Source organism: Vombatus ursinus, unplaced genomic scaffold, assembly GCF_900497805.2.
Source record: "Vombatus ursinus unplaced genomic scaffold, bare-nosed wombat genome assembly UNPS02014818.1, whole genome shotgun sequence".
Classification (NCBI taxonomy): domain Eukaryota; kingdom Metazoa; phylum Chordata; class Mammalia; order Diprotodontia; family Vombatidae; genus Vombatus; species Vombatus ursinus.
Genome location: NW_020954596.1, coordinates 49,877,585 through 49,893,070, shown reverse-complemented (window position 1 = coordinate 49,893,070; position 15,486 = coordinate 49,877,585). Strand labels below are relative to the sequence as shown.

Genomic DNA, 15,486 nt, shown 5'->3' with positions numbered 1-15,486 from the left:
AAAAAAAAAACACTTATAAAATAGGTATTACACATACTATCTTCATTTTTTCAGATGATAAATGAGTTAACTATTTTAGTGTAGACCTGGTCTTAAAATAATACTCTTCAAACTTTAGCCCAAGTTAGTGAAACTACGTTAGCCTTTTCCTTAAGTTCCTAATGATTTCTCACTCTGGGCAGGAATATCCAGCTGTTCTGCACACATGCTAATTCTCCAGCTGTTTTATACAACAGGGATGAATGAATGATATTGGAGACTTGAGAAGCTTCAGAGGTTTCTGCAGATGCCTGCATTCTGTTTTGTGCCCAGGTTGCGTAGCTGTGTTGCACCTAAAAGGGGAGAGGTTCCAAACCCTAGGGTGATAAGATTTTCCTAAGCTTTTCCTGGAAGGTCTCCATTTTTCCTTCCTTCCCCCATTTGGAACACCAAAGAAAACCCCCAACTGATCTAATAAACAAAAAAACCTAATGAACATAACCACATGTTTGTTTCAAGTTGTTTCTGCAAATTTTGGGTGACTTAAAATTATTTAATCTTGCTTAATTTCCTGAGGAAAAAAATTTCCATGATAATTTGAGACACATGGCAGTTTTGCTGTTGCCAAGTTTAAACTAGAAAACTGAATGCTGATGTCAAGTGATTGCATGAATACACATCTGTGCCCATAGTCTTGGTGAAGTTTAATCAACATCTTTGTTTCGTTCCTTTTTTTCTTGTTGTGCCGCGGTAATAGCTGCAGTGTTGCCTGCCCACATGATGTGATGACATTTGCACATGAAGATAAAGGAACATAAACACATTTTAATTTCAATCGCATTTTCAGATTGGCTGCTGGCTTTTGCTGCACAGCACTGCACCTTGTACTTAGAGTAAAGTGATTCCTGCAGTTAACAGTTCGGTCTTGTCGGTATCACTAGCGGTTGAAATTCTTCCGCCTGCTTTCAGAGTCCCCCTCCTCCCCTGTTCCATTTCTCCCTTTCCCCATTTTTAATATCCTTTTCTTCTCACTGTTCAATTCAGCTAATGTTTACGAGGTGCTTAATATTGCAAGATACATACAATACTAGGAGCTAAGGTGCCAAGGCAAAAATATAAATAGATCCTGGCTTCATGGAGCTTACACTCTATTATGAAGATACAAGATGGTGTCACCTTCTACAGGAGGCCCTTGCCAGTCTTCTTTACTTAAATCTAGTGTCTTCTCTCTGATGATTATTTCCTGTATGTAGCTTTTTTGTACATGGTTGGTTGTATGTTGTCTTCTTTCATTAGGTTTGCCCTCCTCAAGGGCAGGGACTATTTGTTGACTTTCTTTCTCTACCCAGCACTTAGCCCAGAGCCTGGCACATAGTCTGTGCTTACTAAATGTGCATTGACTGACTCATTTACTTGCATACATGAATTTAAACACAAAGTAGACATAAAATAATACAATGTGATTTCAAGAGGGGGAGATTGTTACCTAAGGACATCCATGAAGTCCTTCTGTTTGGGGTGGCACCTGAGGTGTGTCTTGGAAGGGATTACAAGCGAAGGATGGAAGGAGAGAGAGGTATATCACAAAGAGGGGAACTTCTCATGCAGAAGCACAAGGTGGGAGATGAATCGTATTATAATGGGAGGGAATGATAGGAAATAACTAAAGAAAGGTAGGTGGAAGCCATATTATGGAAAGCCTTAAATGCCAAAGTTGTGACAGGTTCAGGGCTATGCTTTAAGAATATCCATTTGAAGATTCTGTGGAAGGGAGATTGGTCTGAAAGAAGGGAGACCCATTCAGAAATCATTGCTGAAGACCAAGTGAGAGGCGATGAGAGCTTGTACTAGGTTAGAGAGGAGGGGTATGGGAACAAGCATTACTTAGCCTACTTTATGCCAAGAAGGTGTTAAGCTCTTCACAAATATTAACTCATTTTCTCCTCACAACAACCCCAGGAAATAGGTACTATTATTATCCCAGTTTTTCACAGATGAGGAAACTGAGGCAGATAAAGGCTAAGTAACTTGCTCTAGGGTCACATGGCTGGTAAGTGTCTGAGGCGGGATTTGAAGTCCTGCGTTCCTAACTCCAGGCCCAACGCTTTATCTACCCTACCACCTAGAAGGTGCTAAATAGAGATGTTTGTGAAGTACAATCGACTAGGCTTGCCAACTGATTATATCTGGGGAGTGGGGATGAGTAAAGAATCAAAGATGGGATCCAAGATTAGGAGTAGACACGACTGGAAGGACAGTAGTACCTTCTCTGTTGTTAGGCATTTAACTCACAATGCCTCCAAAACCCTAAGAACACAATTATGAAAAAAAGATTTGACAAATATAACTAACTAACTTCTCATCAGCATGGGGTGAGCTGGCCTCTGTTCCATAAAGTTAGTCCAAATGTCAACATTTTGTCTTTTTGTGATAACTTCAACTTACATATGTTACAGCAAAAGCTCAAAGCTGCCAGTGGACAGCTGGTACAGGTGGCACCATTTTGAAATAAAGGAAGGTACAACTTGAAGATAGAGTCAAGGGCCTACAGTGGCCTCAGACAAGTTCACCAGTCTACATTTATTGAAAGGCTCCCAGGTGTGGTCAGGCTTCAGGACAGAAGAGAGAGCCAAAAAGAAATTCCTGCGCAACAGAACCTTAAAGATTAATGGGAAAGATAAGACATATACAAATAAAAGATGTTTTGGAAAACCAAATAGATAGAAACATGGAAACAGAACCAGGATAATTCATTTGTGTGCTCTAGGGAAGCTTTGAAAACTCACCTCTTCTTGCATTTTAATAAGATGCCTGCCCTGTCTGTGTTACTGCCCTCTAGAGTAGGGCTTCTTTTTTTTAAATTAATTTATTTATTTTTAGTTTTCAACATTCACCTCCACAAGATTTTGAGTTCCAGATTTTTACCCATCTCTGCCCTCACTTTTATCACCCCCTCTCCTTCTCTTATTACCTTCCCTTTCTATTTTCCTGTAGGGCAGGATAGATTTCTATACCCCATTGCATGTATATCTTATTTTCCAGTTACATGTAAAAACAATTTTTAACATTTGTTTTTAAAACTTTGGGTTCCAAATTCTCTCCCTTCCTCCCTCCCCACCCACCCTCATTGAGAAGGCAAGCAACTTGATACAGGTTATACATGTGTAGTCATGTTGTGAAAAACTAACTATATTTCCCTCCATCCTACCCCACCCTCGTTTTTACTCTATTCTCTCCTTTGACCCTTTCTCTCCTCAAAAGTGTTTGCTTCTGATTACCCCCTCCCCCAATCTGCCCTCCCTTCTGTCATCCCCCCATCTCTTATCTCTTCCCCACCTATTTTCCTGAAGGGTAAGATAGATTCCCATACCCAATTGAGTGTGTATGTTACTCCCTCCTTAAGCCAAATCCAATGAGAGTAAGATTCACTCATTCATAGAGTAGGGCTTCTTAACCTTTATTGGTTCATGGAGCCCTTTGGTAGCCTGCTGAAGCCTATAGACCTCTTCTCAGAATCATCTTTTTAAATACATAAAATAAATACATAGGATTACAAAGGAAACCAATTATTTTGAAATACACAACACTTTTTTTAAAAAGTTCTTGGATCCCAGGTTAAGAACTCCTGACTAGGGGCTTTGACTGAAACAAATGCAACTTGATATATCACAAAATACATGTGCTGTGAAAAGTGCAGTTTTCTGGCCTGAAAATATTTGGGCATTTAGGATTATAGGATCAGAGATTTAGAGCTGGAATGGTCTTAAGGGTCATCTAGTCCATTCCTAGAGATCAGAGACCGTCTTTTGTCTATCTTTGTATTTTCCATGCTTAGTTGACTAATTGACCCCCTTGAGTTTTTTTTTTTCCTGATGAGGAAATGGGTCCACAAAAGTGAAATGACCTGCCTAAGGTCACCCAGGTCATAACAGTTCTGACCAAATACCTTAGCATGGTTGTCAACAGTCGTAAGATTTAATCAGCCTAAAGGTTTAATGTGTTCAATGTGTCATTTACATCAAAAATAAGTAAAGGCTTGTCAATTATTTACATTTTTAACTGCTTCCCATAGCACTGGCATGGTTGTATTATAGCTCCATCATATCCAACAACAAGATCCTGATTTTAAACTCAGTAAATTATGAAAATCTCCCTTTTGGCTTTATATCCTAATATTCAGTGTCAAGTTGAAGTGAGTACCTGTGTGTGTCTGTGTGACTTGTACTTTGCTGAGCTATTTAGTCAAAATTCTAGCTAATCGGTTTTATGTTGATTGACATGTTACCTGTACTTGGAATATCCTGGGCTTCTGATAGTTCCAATTATATACAAAGTGACTAGAGCACAAGACAGATGTTTCCAGATCTTAAGTACCATCTTATGGCTATTCATCTCTCCTTCTTTCTCCATGTTTGATTTCTGTCTTCAGATATTTTCTCTAATCTGACTTGTCTTCCTAGGATGACAAGTTCTTTCTGTTCTGGATACCTGGTCTATAGGTTTACCAGATGTACATCTGGTGTATAGAGTTACCTGTACTGTTACTAAAACTGGAAGGATATAATGTGTGGGTTTTTTTTCCTTTTAATAAAACCTACTTTTATTTTATTTTCTTCTGCTTCCCAGCGGACATATGGAGCGATCATTCATTTCAGACGGATCCAGATTTGCCGCCTGGATGGAAAAAAATCTGTGATATTGCCGGGATTTATTACTGGCACATACCAACAGGAACAACTCAGTGGGAACGCCCTGTGTCCATCCCAGCAGATCTTCAGGGCTCTAGAAAAGGGTCCCTTAGTTCTGTAACTCCATCTCCCACCCCAGAGAATGAGGTAAATCTTTTAAATAGTTTATTCTGTTGACAGTAACCTAGCACATCTCTTTTAATCAGTTGCTCCTATTCAAACAGGTCATTGAGGTAAGCTTTAGTTATAGTATATATTGGATTTAAAGTGTGAATAATGTTCCCTTTTTGTGAATGAAATTAATGTCCATTTTCCATAGTTTTTGTTCTTAATGACTCTTAGTCTTATGAAACAACAGATACAATGAGTAAAGTGATTATTTCCCTAGAGTATTATTCTACTCTGTAGATACAAACTGCATTAAATATTTACATGCCAAATAAAGTTTCTTAGCTAGATATTTTATAATTATTTTGACCCTTATCAACCTTTGGTTGGTAGGGATGGTAGGTGGAATCAGTCAATGCAATAATACTTAAGATTCATCAAATGTCTAATTTTCACCAAAACATCAGAAATCCTGAGGATTTTTCAGTGGTAGAACTGAAACTATTTTGGCAACAATGTTTAGTATCATAACCTTTTAACATTCAACTTCAGTTTGGTCTTTAAGGAAAAGATGTGAAGACTTTTTTTTAATCTATAGATGATACATACATTAAAAATGACTAAAATGCTACTAAGAGAGGCAGTGCAGTGTCGTGAATAGGGAAATGGTTTTGGAATCAAGAAAGAGGGCACGAAAATATCATTTTACTATTTCCAGCACCTTGGACAGTACCTCGCACAGAGTAGGTATTTAGTAAATGCTTGCAATCACTAATCCCCTTGTGTTATTAGACTGACAGAGTCCTGAGTCTGTCTTTTTGCCCCTGTACAAGATTGGCATCCTTCAGAAGGTTTCCAGAGAAGGGCATCCTCTGACTTCCCTTGGCAACAAGGTTCAGATTGTAATGACAGTTGGATACTAGACATTCTCTTCTTAATCTAATTTGTATAATCTCAAAGTTGTATCATAGTACAACTTGTTTAGAAACTCAATCACTTGAGGGAAATAATAATGGCTAGAATTTACATAGTACTTTATAGTTTGTAAAATGCATTACATATATTATCACATTTGATCCTCTTTACAACCTTGTGAGGTAGGTGCTGTTATCCCCATTTTACAGATGAGGAAACTCATGCTAGTTGAGGTCAAGTGACTTGCTCAGAGTCACACAACTGGTAAGTGTCTGAGGCCTGATTTGAACTCATGTCTTCTTGACTCCAGGTCCAGCCCCTCACTGCACAGGAAAAGTCAGGAGGGAAGTTGAATTCTAAAACAAGACACATTGGTAATACATACTCCATTCAACATTTCCATGAGTTTTTGAAGCTTAGTGAAATACAGGACACAAGGATTCCTTGCCAATATAATAGCTTCACATTTCACATTCAGAAGTTTATTTTGAAAGTATTGATGATTTTTCTACTGCACATTCAAAAAGCATTTTGGGAAGTTTACGAACTGGACATGAAATGTTTGTTGCTGAAATCTGACGTGCAAGTTTTTCCCTAAGCCACTTGTGAAATGATTCCCAAAACCACTTGGATCCTGAGTTTTAGAAGCAGTGAAGAAAGAAAATCCTATTAAATGTCTTCATCCCTGCTTTTTTTTTTTTTTTTCACTCCCACCATTTATTTAATTGTTGATTTTTTTAAAACTGAAAACGTTTCTTTGATTTATGAAGTAGAATATTTCAAAGAGAAGGGTGATCAGTTTTATGTTACTTATGGAACAGTTGTCTCCATTTTCTTCAGCATCTTAACCACTGCTTGGTATTAGGTTGCTATATTATTATATTAATATAATAGTATTCTAGCAGCCTGAAATTGTGCCTCAGTGAGTTTCCAGAGTGTTCCTAGGAAGTGCCCTTATCTAGGCACTAGAAAAGATGAAAGCTATTGATTTTCTATATTAAAGACGGGTGATGCCTTCTGATATAGCATATGAAACTCCAATGTCAATGTGCCATTCTAAGGACTATTGTTTCATCATTTTTAGAAGATTCATGGCCACACGAGAGTGGCAATTTACTTAGAGTTTTTAGAATCTTAGAGCTGAAAGGGCCTTATAAAACAGTTAATCCAGCTTCCTCACTTTTCAGATGAGGAAACTGAACTCTTGCAAACCCCAGCAGCTTACTTGTATAGTTGTATATAAGACTTATATGGTTAGTAAGGAGTACAGGTAAGCCTAGAATGCAGGGCTCCTGCCTCCTAATTCAAAGTTCATTCTGCTACTCCTTAACAGCTGCCTCTCCTGTTGAGAGGAAATTAAATGAATTGTTATTCTGTTTGCTATTCTATTTCTTCCTATTTCTCTTAACTATATTTATATGATCTACTACCCTGTTCCGTGTTCACTCAATAAAATGTTACGACTCCCAAAAGGTGTCCGGAAGGAAGTATATTAGCATGAGTGAAACGTCACATAGAATTGTATCTGTGCTGTGGATATTTATAATGACTGAGCCTGACATTCAGAGAACACTACCTTATGCCATGGAGGCTGTGAGCAGGGTTCTCGCAAGCCTTAGCAGAGTCTTGAGACATAGGAACAGAAGGAGGGAGACTTTTAGATTCATAAACATTTATCAATCTGTTTACCAGGTCAGTGCAACAATCTTTTTTTTTTTTAATCACATTCCTGAATTGTGCTAGTAGTGAGTATATTTGGTTCATGGAAATCCCTTCTAAGACTTCAAAAGAAAAAAAATTAATCTTAATAAAAAGTACCGCAAAGTTCCATTAGAACATTGTCTTTGCCAGCAGATGGGAATCCAATATGGGGACACACTTCACTATAGTACTGATTCTTTAGTGATTAACATTATAGAAAGGTTGTAGAGTGTCTGTGTGTGTATATGTGTATATATATATATGTGTGTGTGTATATATATATATATGTGTGCATATGTGTGTATATATAAATATGGGTGTATGTGTATATGCATATATGTGTATATCAATATGTATGAGGCCTTTATATGCAAAGTACTATTCTAAAAGTCATAAATTATATTATTAGGCAGCTAGATGGTACAGTGGATAGAGAACTGGGCCTGGAGTCAAGAATACCTGAATTCACATTCAGCCTCAGATGCTTCCTAGCTATGTGACCCTGGGCAAGTCGCTTAACCTCTGCTTGCCTCAGTTTCCTCATTTATAAAATGGAGATAATAATAGCACTACCCCCCCAGCTGTTCTGAGATTCAAATAAGGTAATATTTGTAAAGCGCTTAGCACAATGCCTGGCACATAGTAGATGCTTAATAAATTCTTTGTTCCTTCCCCTCCACCTTTTAAGGAAAGGACTTTGAAATTATTTCCAATGATTCACATATTCCAAGAAGATCTCTCCCGCCCCAAATCACCCTTAGAACTAAGAGCTCTGACTGTGGAGTTAGTGGAAGTGGGTTAAAATCCTGCCTCTGATACTATCTATATGACCTTGGACGAGTCCTTTAACCTCCCTATATTTTTTTTTTGTTTCTACAACTTTCCTTTCTTCTTTCTTTCTTGTTCCCTCTTGCTTTTCATACTAGTCTTTGAAATTATCATTACTGCATTTGTTTTTGCCTCTTTGCAAAAGCATATTACTTTCTAAGTCCAATTAATCATTTGGCATCTTTCAACATTCAGCTTAAGTCACTGGCATATTTTTCAGATTAAAAAACTGATGATTTTTTGACATCTTAATTTGTTTTATTTAAAAAGTAGTATTAATTTTGAAATTTTTCAGAGCATAGTCATCAAAGCATTTGAATGTCTGCTCAGTAAATGCTTCTCAATGATGTCAGAACATTTTAGGTATTTCCTCCTTGTGAGTTGCCCCTTCCTCCATCCCTCCTCTTTTTTTAGAAAATTTCAGAAAATAAATACAGTATTCTGAATTCTCCCATGCTTTAAAGAGTTGCATCATCTGGATACTGAAGCAAAATTAAAGAACAAAAATAAAAACTTGTTGAATTGAATGGTACAAACCTGGTAATAGATTTATGTCCCATATAATCCTGAATTTATGCTTGCTTCAGATTAAGGAATGTTGATTTTAGCAGTTTTAACTTTCAGTACATTTTTAAAAAAAAAAACCATAATTTCTTATAGTCTTGAAAATTTGTAATCATAGTTATTTTTAATGCTATAAAGAGAAAAAAATCCTTTTTTATTGTAATAAAACTTTATCAGAAAGGCCACTTCTTTATAGTAGTTGTTTTTGTTTTTTTTTTACAAATCTCATTCTGGGGATTTTAAAGTGTACAAATTCATCAAAGTGTCCACAGGGTTTTATTATTTTCTACTATTTCTGTCAGGTCTTGAAGAAAGCATCTGAGTATTTGTTCAGTTTAGTGGAAGGCGAAAACATTGGGTGTTTCTGAGATTTGGGGAGGAAGGAGCTGTTTAGATTGAAGCAGCTGTCGTAACAGTTCTCCTGACAAACCATTGCTTCTTGCTTTGTTCTGTGCTCTAAGGAAATAATTTCATAACCAAAAAATGTTTTAAGCCATGAAAGCCTGTTGTATTGCATGAGGATAGTGCTTTTTATGAGTTGAAGGAAGCTGCATTACATTATTTACAGCTATTTTTGTTGCACTGAGTTGCAGTGAGAAGTCTTTGTGCTCCCTACTAATCACCTTTTCCCCTTCATTGTCTTTTTTTTCTTCTGTTAATGTGAAAATAAGTTGACTTCAGTATTCCGTTTTCTTTTACTTTATTGTTGCCAAATCTTCTTACAGCATATTTTAAAAGGCTCATCATTAATGCCTATCCTACTCCCCAATTAAAATTCTGTTTTATAAAGAGTAAGTTTGATGGAAGCTTAGATAGGTATAGCATTCATGCTTGGAAACATTGATTGTGTTTGATTTTGAAATCACATTTAGAAAATATCTTCATTGTCTGTTTCTAATACATGTGGATTTTTTTCCTTGTTCCAATCATTTGTTTTGGTAAGTAGTTGTAGAACCATTTTCCCCTCCTGCCCCTTCCCTCCCTCCCTCCCTATTCTAGTTAAATTCCTTTCCGGTTGCCATTCTAGAATTGACTAACTAGTTAAAGTTAGAGTTGATCTGTTCCCTAACTCATCCCGTGAATATCAATGCTAACAACAGTGTCTTGTGTTTTTTTTTTGTTCTTTTTTTTTTTAATTTTATTTTATCAATGTGCTTCTTCCTATGTGAATAATTACATGTCTAGAAACAGCCATGGAGTGATTTTGCTGTTCTGAATGGGGGAAAGATTAATAGTGACATTTGGAAGGCAAGTATATTGTCAGATTTTAGAACATTTAATACTGTATATTTTTTCCTTTTTTTTAATTTTTGCATGGCTGTGGCTGTATATTTTTCTTCTTCATGAATACCATTCATATTACAGGGATAGAATGATTGGGGTTCTTGCTAGGGATGTCCAGCTCACAAACATGTTGCCTTTGTCTGATTTTTTCTTCTTTGAATGAATTCAGTCTGAATTTCACAGGGTAAATGTGTTATAAGAACCAGGTGCTTGCACTGAATGACCATCTAATAGTCTGACTACCCTCTGCATGCCTTTGCCTACCTTAGCTCAGCATATACTATATGCTTCTATGCAGGGATGATGGTTTTTCCATCTGCCATTAGAGGTATTTGTAGTGGAAAGGGCACTTAATTCTATAATAATAAATTCCAGCTTTTTCTCCTAGGATTTGCACGCAGCCACAGTTAACCCAGATCCCAGTTTAAAAGAGTTTGAAGGAGCAACCTTACGCTATGCATCTTTGAAACTCAGGTAGGGTGGCAGAAGGTTCAGTTTGAACCAAGTTTTAGCTGTGTCTGTAGCTAGAACTTCTAATCGTGACCCCAATGTGCTTTTTTTGTTTCCTTTGCAGACATGCCCCACAAGCTGATGCTGATGATTCATGTAGTATCAACAGTGACCCAGAAGCCAAGGTGAGTAGAAAAACCTGCTTTCATCAGAATTTCTGCATTATGAATGGTAGAGTTATTCCTCTTCCCTCATTTTATATTTTATAATTTTATCGTATTTTATAGTTCTGGTGGTTTCATATCAGCTGTGCTGAAGTAGACACACAGTTGGTGTAATATAGCAACTGTGGCTACTTCATATTCCAATCTTCCTTCCCAGAGTGTGACTCTGTTTCCTTTCAGTGGGCCTTTCATGTCTATGTCCTTCTTGCACGTCCGCATTGGGAATGGCAGCATCTCAATGGGCAGCGCTGATTCACGGAATCTTAAAATTGGAAGGGACTTCAAATGCCATCTTGTCCAAGTTGGAAAAATGCAGGAATCCCTGTCTAGCATGCAGACTAGTAGTCATTCAGGTTTTCCTTGATGGGGTCCTAATCCAATGGGAAGGACTCTTTTGCCTCCTAAAGCACCTTGTTCCACTTTTGAGCAGCGCTGATTAGTTATTTACAATACAAATTATTTACAATAATTTACAGTTATTTACAATGACCTTAAATATGCCTCTGAGAAATGTCTATTGAGCACTATTGTTGTTTGTTGTTGTTCGGTCGTGTCTGACTCTTGGTGTCCGCATTTGGAGTTTTCTTGGCAAAGATAGTAGAGTAGTTTGCCATTGCCTTGTCCAGCTGATTTTACAGATGAGGAAACTGAGGCAACAGGGTTAAGGGAGTTGCCCAGGGTCACACAGCTAGTCTAAGGCTGGATTTGAACTTAGGAAAATGAGTCTTCCTGACTTCAGGGACAGTGTTCTGTCCACTGTGCCACCTAACTGCCTACTTGGAACCAATAAGATAAGTCTCTCTCCCTGGAGACAGACTCTCTACCCTTAAACAGCCTTCATGTCTTCTCTAAGTTATCTCTTCTCCAGACTAACCTTCCTTAATTTCTTCACCTGTTCCTCATGGTTGCAACACCTCTCACCATTTTGGTTATACGCCTTATGGATATCCTTGCTAGAAAAGGGTGCTTTGAACAGACAACAATATTCCAGATGAATTCTGACTGTAGCAGAGCATAGCTTGGCCATCACTTCCTGCATTATGGTTCATCGTGCTTCTTTTTTTTTTCCCTCTCTTTTTTTTGTGAGGCAGTTGGGGTTAAGTGCTTGCCCAGGGTCACACATCTTGTAAGTGTCAAGTGTCTGAGGTCTGATTTGAACTCAGATCCTCCTGACTCCAAGACCAGAGCTCTATCCACTGCGCCACCTAAATGCCCCCATCATGCTTCTTAATGCACCTTCTGATTCCATTTAGTTTTTTAGACTGTCATGTCATGGTGCTGGCTTGTGATGATTTAGAAGGTCCGCTAGAAGCCTTAAATCTTATAAACAAGAACTGTTCTTTAACCACCCACCACTCCACCATTCTGGGCTTACTTCATCCTACTGCTTTAGTCATTTACATAATGTAAAGATTCAAAAATGATTGTCCTAATAACCTTTTTTTAGCTTGATTAATTATCTTGCTCTCCTAATGGAAAAGGTAGGAAGAGCTTTCAGTTGCTAGTATTGCAAATGCAGATCAGTAGAGTAGTCTTTGAGTCAGAGAGTGGGACCTTTTTGAGGGGATTGGAGTTGCTCATACTCATGAATTTCTAAAATAGCTATCATCTTCTCTTTTCCCACTTCTCTTCCCTTATTATCTTCTTTTCTCCTTTCCAGAAGAAAGGAAGATTGGATTAAGTGCTTACTTGTGTTGGGTGGTTTGCAAATATTATTTCACATGATCCTCACAACATCTCTGGATGATAGTTGCTATTGTTATCTTCATTTTACAGTTGAGGATATGGAGGCTGACTTGTCCAGGGTTACCCCACTAGTGAGTTGTCTGAGGGAGGATTTGAAGTTAGGTCTTCCTGACTCTGGGCCCAGAGCTCTATCCGCTGGGCCACCTGGCTGCCTCTGAAGTTAAAGACAGCTGGCCTAGATTTGGGATGAGGATGCTGGCAATGTATAGATTCCCTTCCCCCCACCTCAAACCCTGCATCAATATAGCATCAGTATATCAATTATAGTTCTGATGGTTTTGTATCAACTATGCTAAAGTAGACACACAGTTGGTGTAATGTAGCAGCCATAGCTACTTCATATTCCAATCTTCCTTCATGTCCAAAGAACCTTAAAAAGCAACAGATTGAGTGGAGAATACTTGAAGTGTGTTAGCATCCTGGCTTATGCTCGTTTGATTCCTGATTTAAATCAGAATATTCCTGGGATTCTCCTAAGGGAGAATATGATGGAAATCTTTCCTGATCCTGTTGACCACAGGGAAATTTCTAGCTGAGCTAAGGGAACAGCTAGTGTAGGAACAAGTGGCATTCTGAACAAGTCCTTGCATTCCTGTGAATGTGCTGGGCTTTAAAACATAAAATTGATGGTGAGGAAGATATGCATAAAATAGGCTGTGGGTGAATCACTTGTTTTGCTGCCAGTGTTTTACAAGGGCCATTAGCAATGGCTGCAAGAGGAAGGACCTGCAGCAGAATCTGTGCCACTAACTGCTGGGGCAGGGGAATCTATTTTAAAAAAAAAAAAATGGCAAAGGGAGGGCAGAGCCAAGGTGGCAGAGAGAAAGCAGTGACTGTCTTGAGCTCTCTCCCAAAGCCCTCCAAATACCTAAAAAAATGGCTCTAAACAAATTCTAAAGCAGCAGAACCCACAAAAAGACAGAGTGAAACAAATTTCCAGCCAAAGACAACCTGGATGGTTGATCGGAAAGGTATATCGTGCCAGGCGGGGAGAGGAGAGCAGTTTGGCGTGGGCGCACAGGTCGCAGAGACCCTGGAGCAGGCCTCAGAGGGCTGAATCGCAGGCGGCTGTGCCGGTTTCCAGACTTCTCAACCCCTGAACGCCAAAGACAACTTAGAAGGTCAGTGGGAAAAGTCTGTGACTGCGGTGAGAGAAGGAGCTAGGTGTCAGCTGCAAGTCTCAAGCACGGCCTGGGGCCGTGGTTTTCTCCTAGGCTTCCAACCGACAGACTGAGGGGGAATCAAGTGGCTGATCAAAGGGGGATTGCAGGGATCTCTTTGCCAGTGCTGAGGCAGGAATTTCTTGCTTTACCGGTGCTTGGATCTGGGTCACAGTTCTGAGGGGCGGTCCTGGGGGGAGGAGGAGTGCTGTTGTGGAGCTTGTTGTGGTGGTGAAGAGGAAATACCTCGTCCCTTATCATACCACCTTGGAAGGACTGACACTTTTCAGGTCCCTAGAAGTACCTCTGAAAACAGCTGTACAAACCCCCGAAGCTTGAGACAGTACACTCTTCACATTGGAAGCAGACTTTTACCTTAACAAAGAGTTTAAAACTTGAGTAATTGACCAGGATCATGAGTAACATACAACCAGAAGAAGACAACAAAGCCAAAGCTCCTACGTCCAAAGCCTCCAAGAAAAATATGAATCAGTCCCAGGCCTTGGAAGAGCTCAAAAGGGATTTTGAGAAGCAAGTAAGAGAAGTAGAGGTTAAACTGAGAGTGATGCAAGAAAATCATGAAAAACAGGTCAATAGCTTGCTAAAGGAGACCCAAAAAAATACTGAAGAAAATAACACCTTAAAAAAGATCCTAACCCAAATGGCAAAAGAGGTCCAAAAAGCCAATGAGGAAAAGAATGCCCTAAAAAGCAAAATTGGCCAAATGGAAAAGGAAGTCCAAAAGCTTACTGAAGAAAATACTTCCTTAAAAATTAGAATAGAGCAATTGGAAGCTAGTGACTTTATGAGAAATCAAGACACTGTAAAACAAATCCAAAAGAATGAAAAATTAGAAAACAGTGTGAAATATCTCATTGAAAAAACAACTGACCTGGAAAATAGATCCAGGAGAGAGAATTTAAAAATTATTGGACTATCTGAAAGCCATGATCAAAAAAAGAGCCTAGACATCATCTTTCAAGAAATTATCAAGGAAAACTGTCCTGATATTTTAGAACCAGAGGGCAAAATAGAAATTGAAAGAATCCACCAATCTCCTCCTGAAAGAGATCCCCAAAGGAAAACTCCTAGGAATATTGTAGCCAAATTCCAGAGTTTCCAGGTCAAGGAGAAAATATTGCAAGTAGCCAGAAAGAAACAATTCAAATATTGTGGAAACACAATCAGGATAACACAAGATTTAGCTGCTTCTACATTAAGGGACCTCAGGGCATGGAATATAATATTCTGGAGAGCAAAGGAGATAGGATTACAACCAAGAATCACCTACCCAGAAAAACTGAGTATAATCCTTTAGGGGAAAAAATGGTCATTCAGTGAAATAAAGGACTTTCAAGCATTCTTGATGAAAAGACCAGAGCTGAATAGAAAATTTGACTTTCCAATACAAGACTCAAGTGGAACATGAAGAAGTAAACAGGAAAGAAAAAATCATAAGAGACTTATTAAGGTTGAACTGTTTATATTCCTGCATGGAAAGATGATATTTGTAACTCATGAGACCTTTGTCAGTATTAGGGTAGTTGGAGGGGAAAAAATTATATGTATGTACATATAGATATAGATAGATAGAGGGCACAGGGTGAGTTGAAAATGAAGGGGTCATACCTGGAGAATAAAATTAAGGGGTGAGAGAGGAATATACTAGGAGAAGGAGAAAAGGAAGTAGAGTGGGGTAAATTATCCCACAAAAAAAAAAAAGCAGAAAGGAAAAGGCTCTTACAGTGGAGGGGAAACGGGGGAAGATGAGAGGGAATGAGTGAATCTTATTCTCATAGGATTTGACTTAAGGAGGGAATAACATACACACTCAATCAG

The 15,486-nt window shown here is 38.4% G+C and overlaps 1 protein-coding gene across 7 annotated transcripts in view; it reads left to right on the top strand.

Moving 5' to 3' along the window:
* The window catches only part of APBB2 (amyloid beta precursor protein binding family B member 2), a 408,666-nt gene that overhangs the window by 273,338 nt on the left and 119,842 nt on the right, over positions 1 to 15,486 (top strand). For 5 of the 7 annotated variants that reach the window (XM_027836187.1, XM_027836190.1, XM_027836188.1 and 2 more), the window contains 4 exons: positions 4,606 to 4,814; positions 9,969 to 10,031; positions 10,456 to 10,541; positions 10,642 to 10,702. In XM_027836187.1, the coding sequence (XP_027691988.1) occupies positions 4,606 to 4,814; positions 9,969 to 10,031; positions 10,456 to 10,541; positions 10,642 to 10,702 (419 nt within the window). The remainder of the gene's footprint in view (positions 1 to 4,605; positions 4,815 to 9,968; positions 10,032 to 10,455; positions 10,542 to 10,641; positions 10,703 to 15,486) is intronic. The other 2 variants (XM_027836193.1, XM_027836192.1) reach the window with 1 other exon arrangement.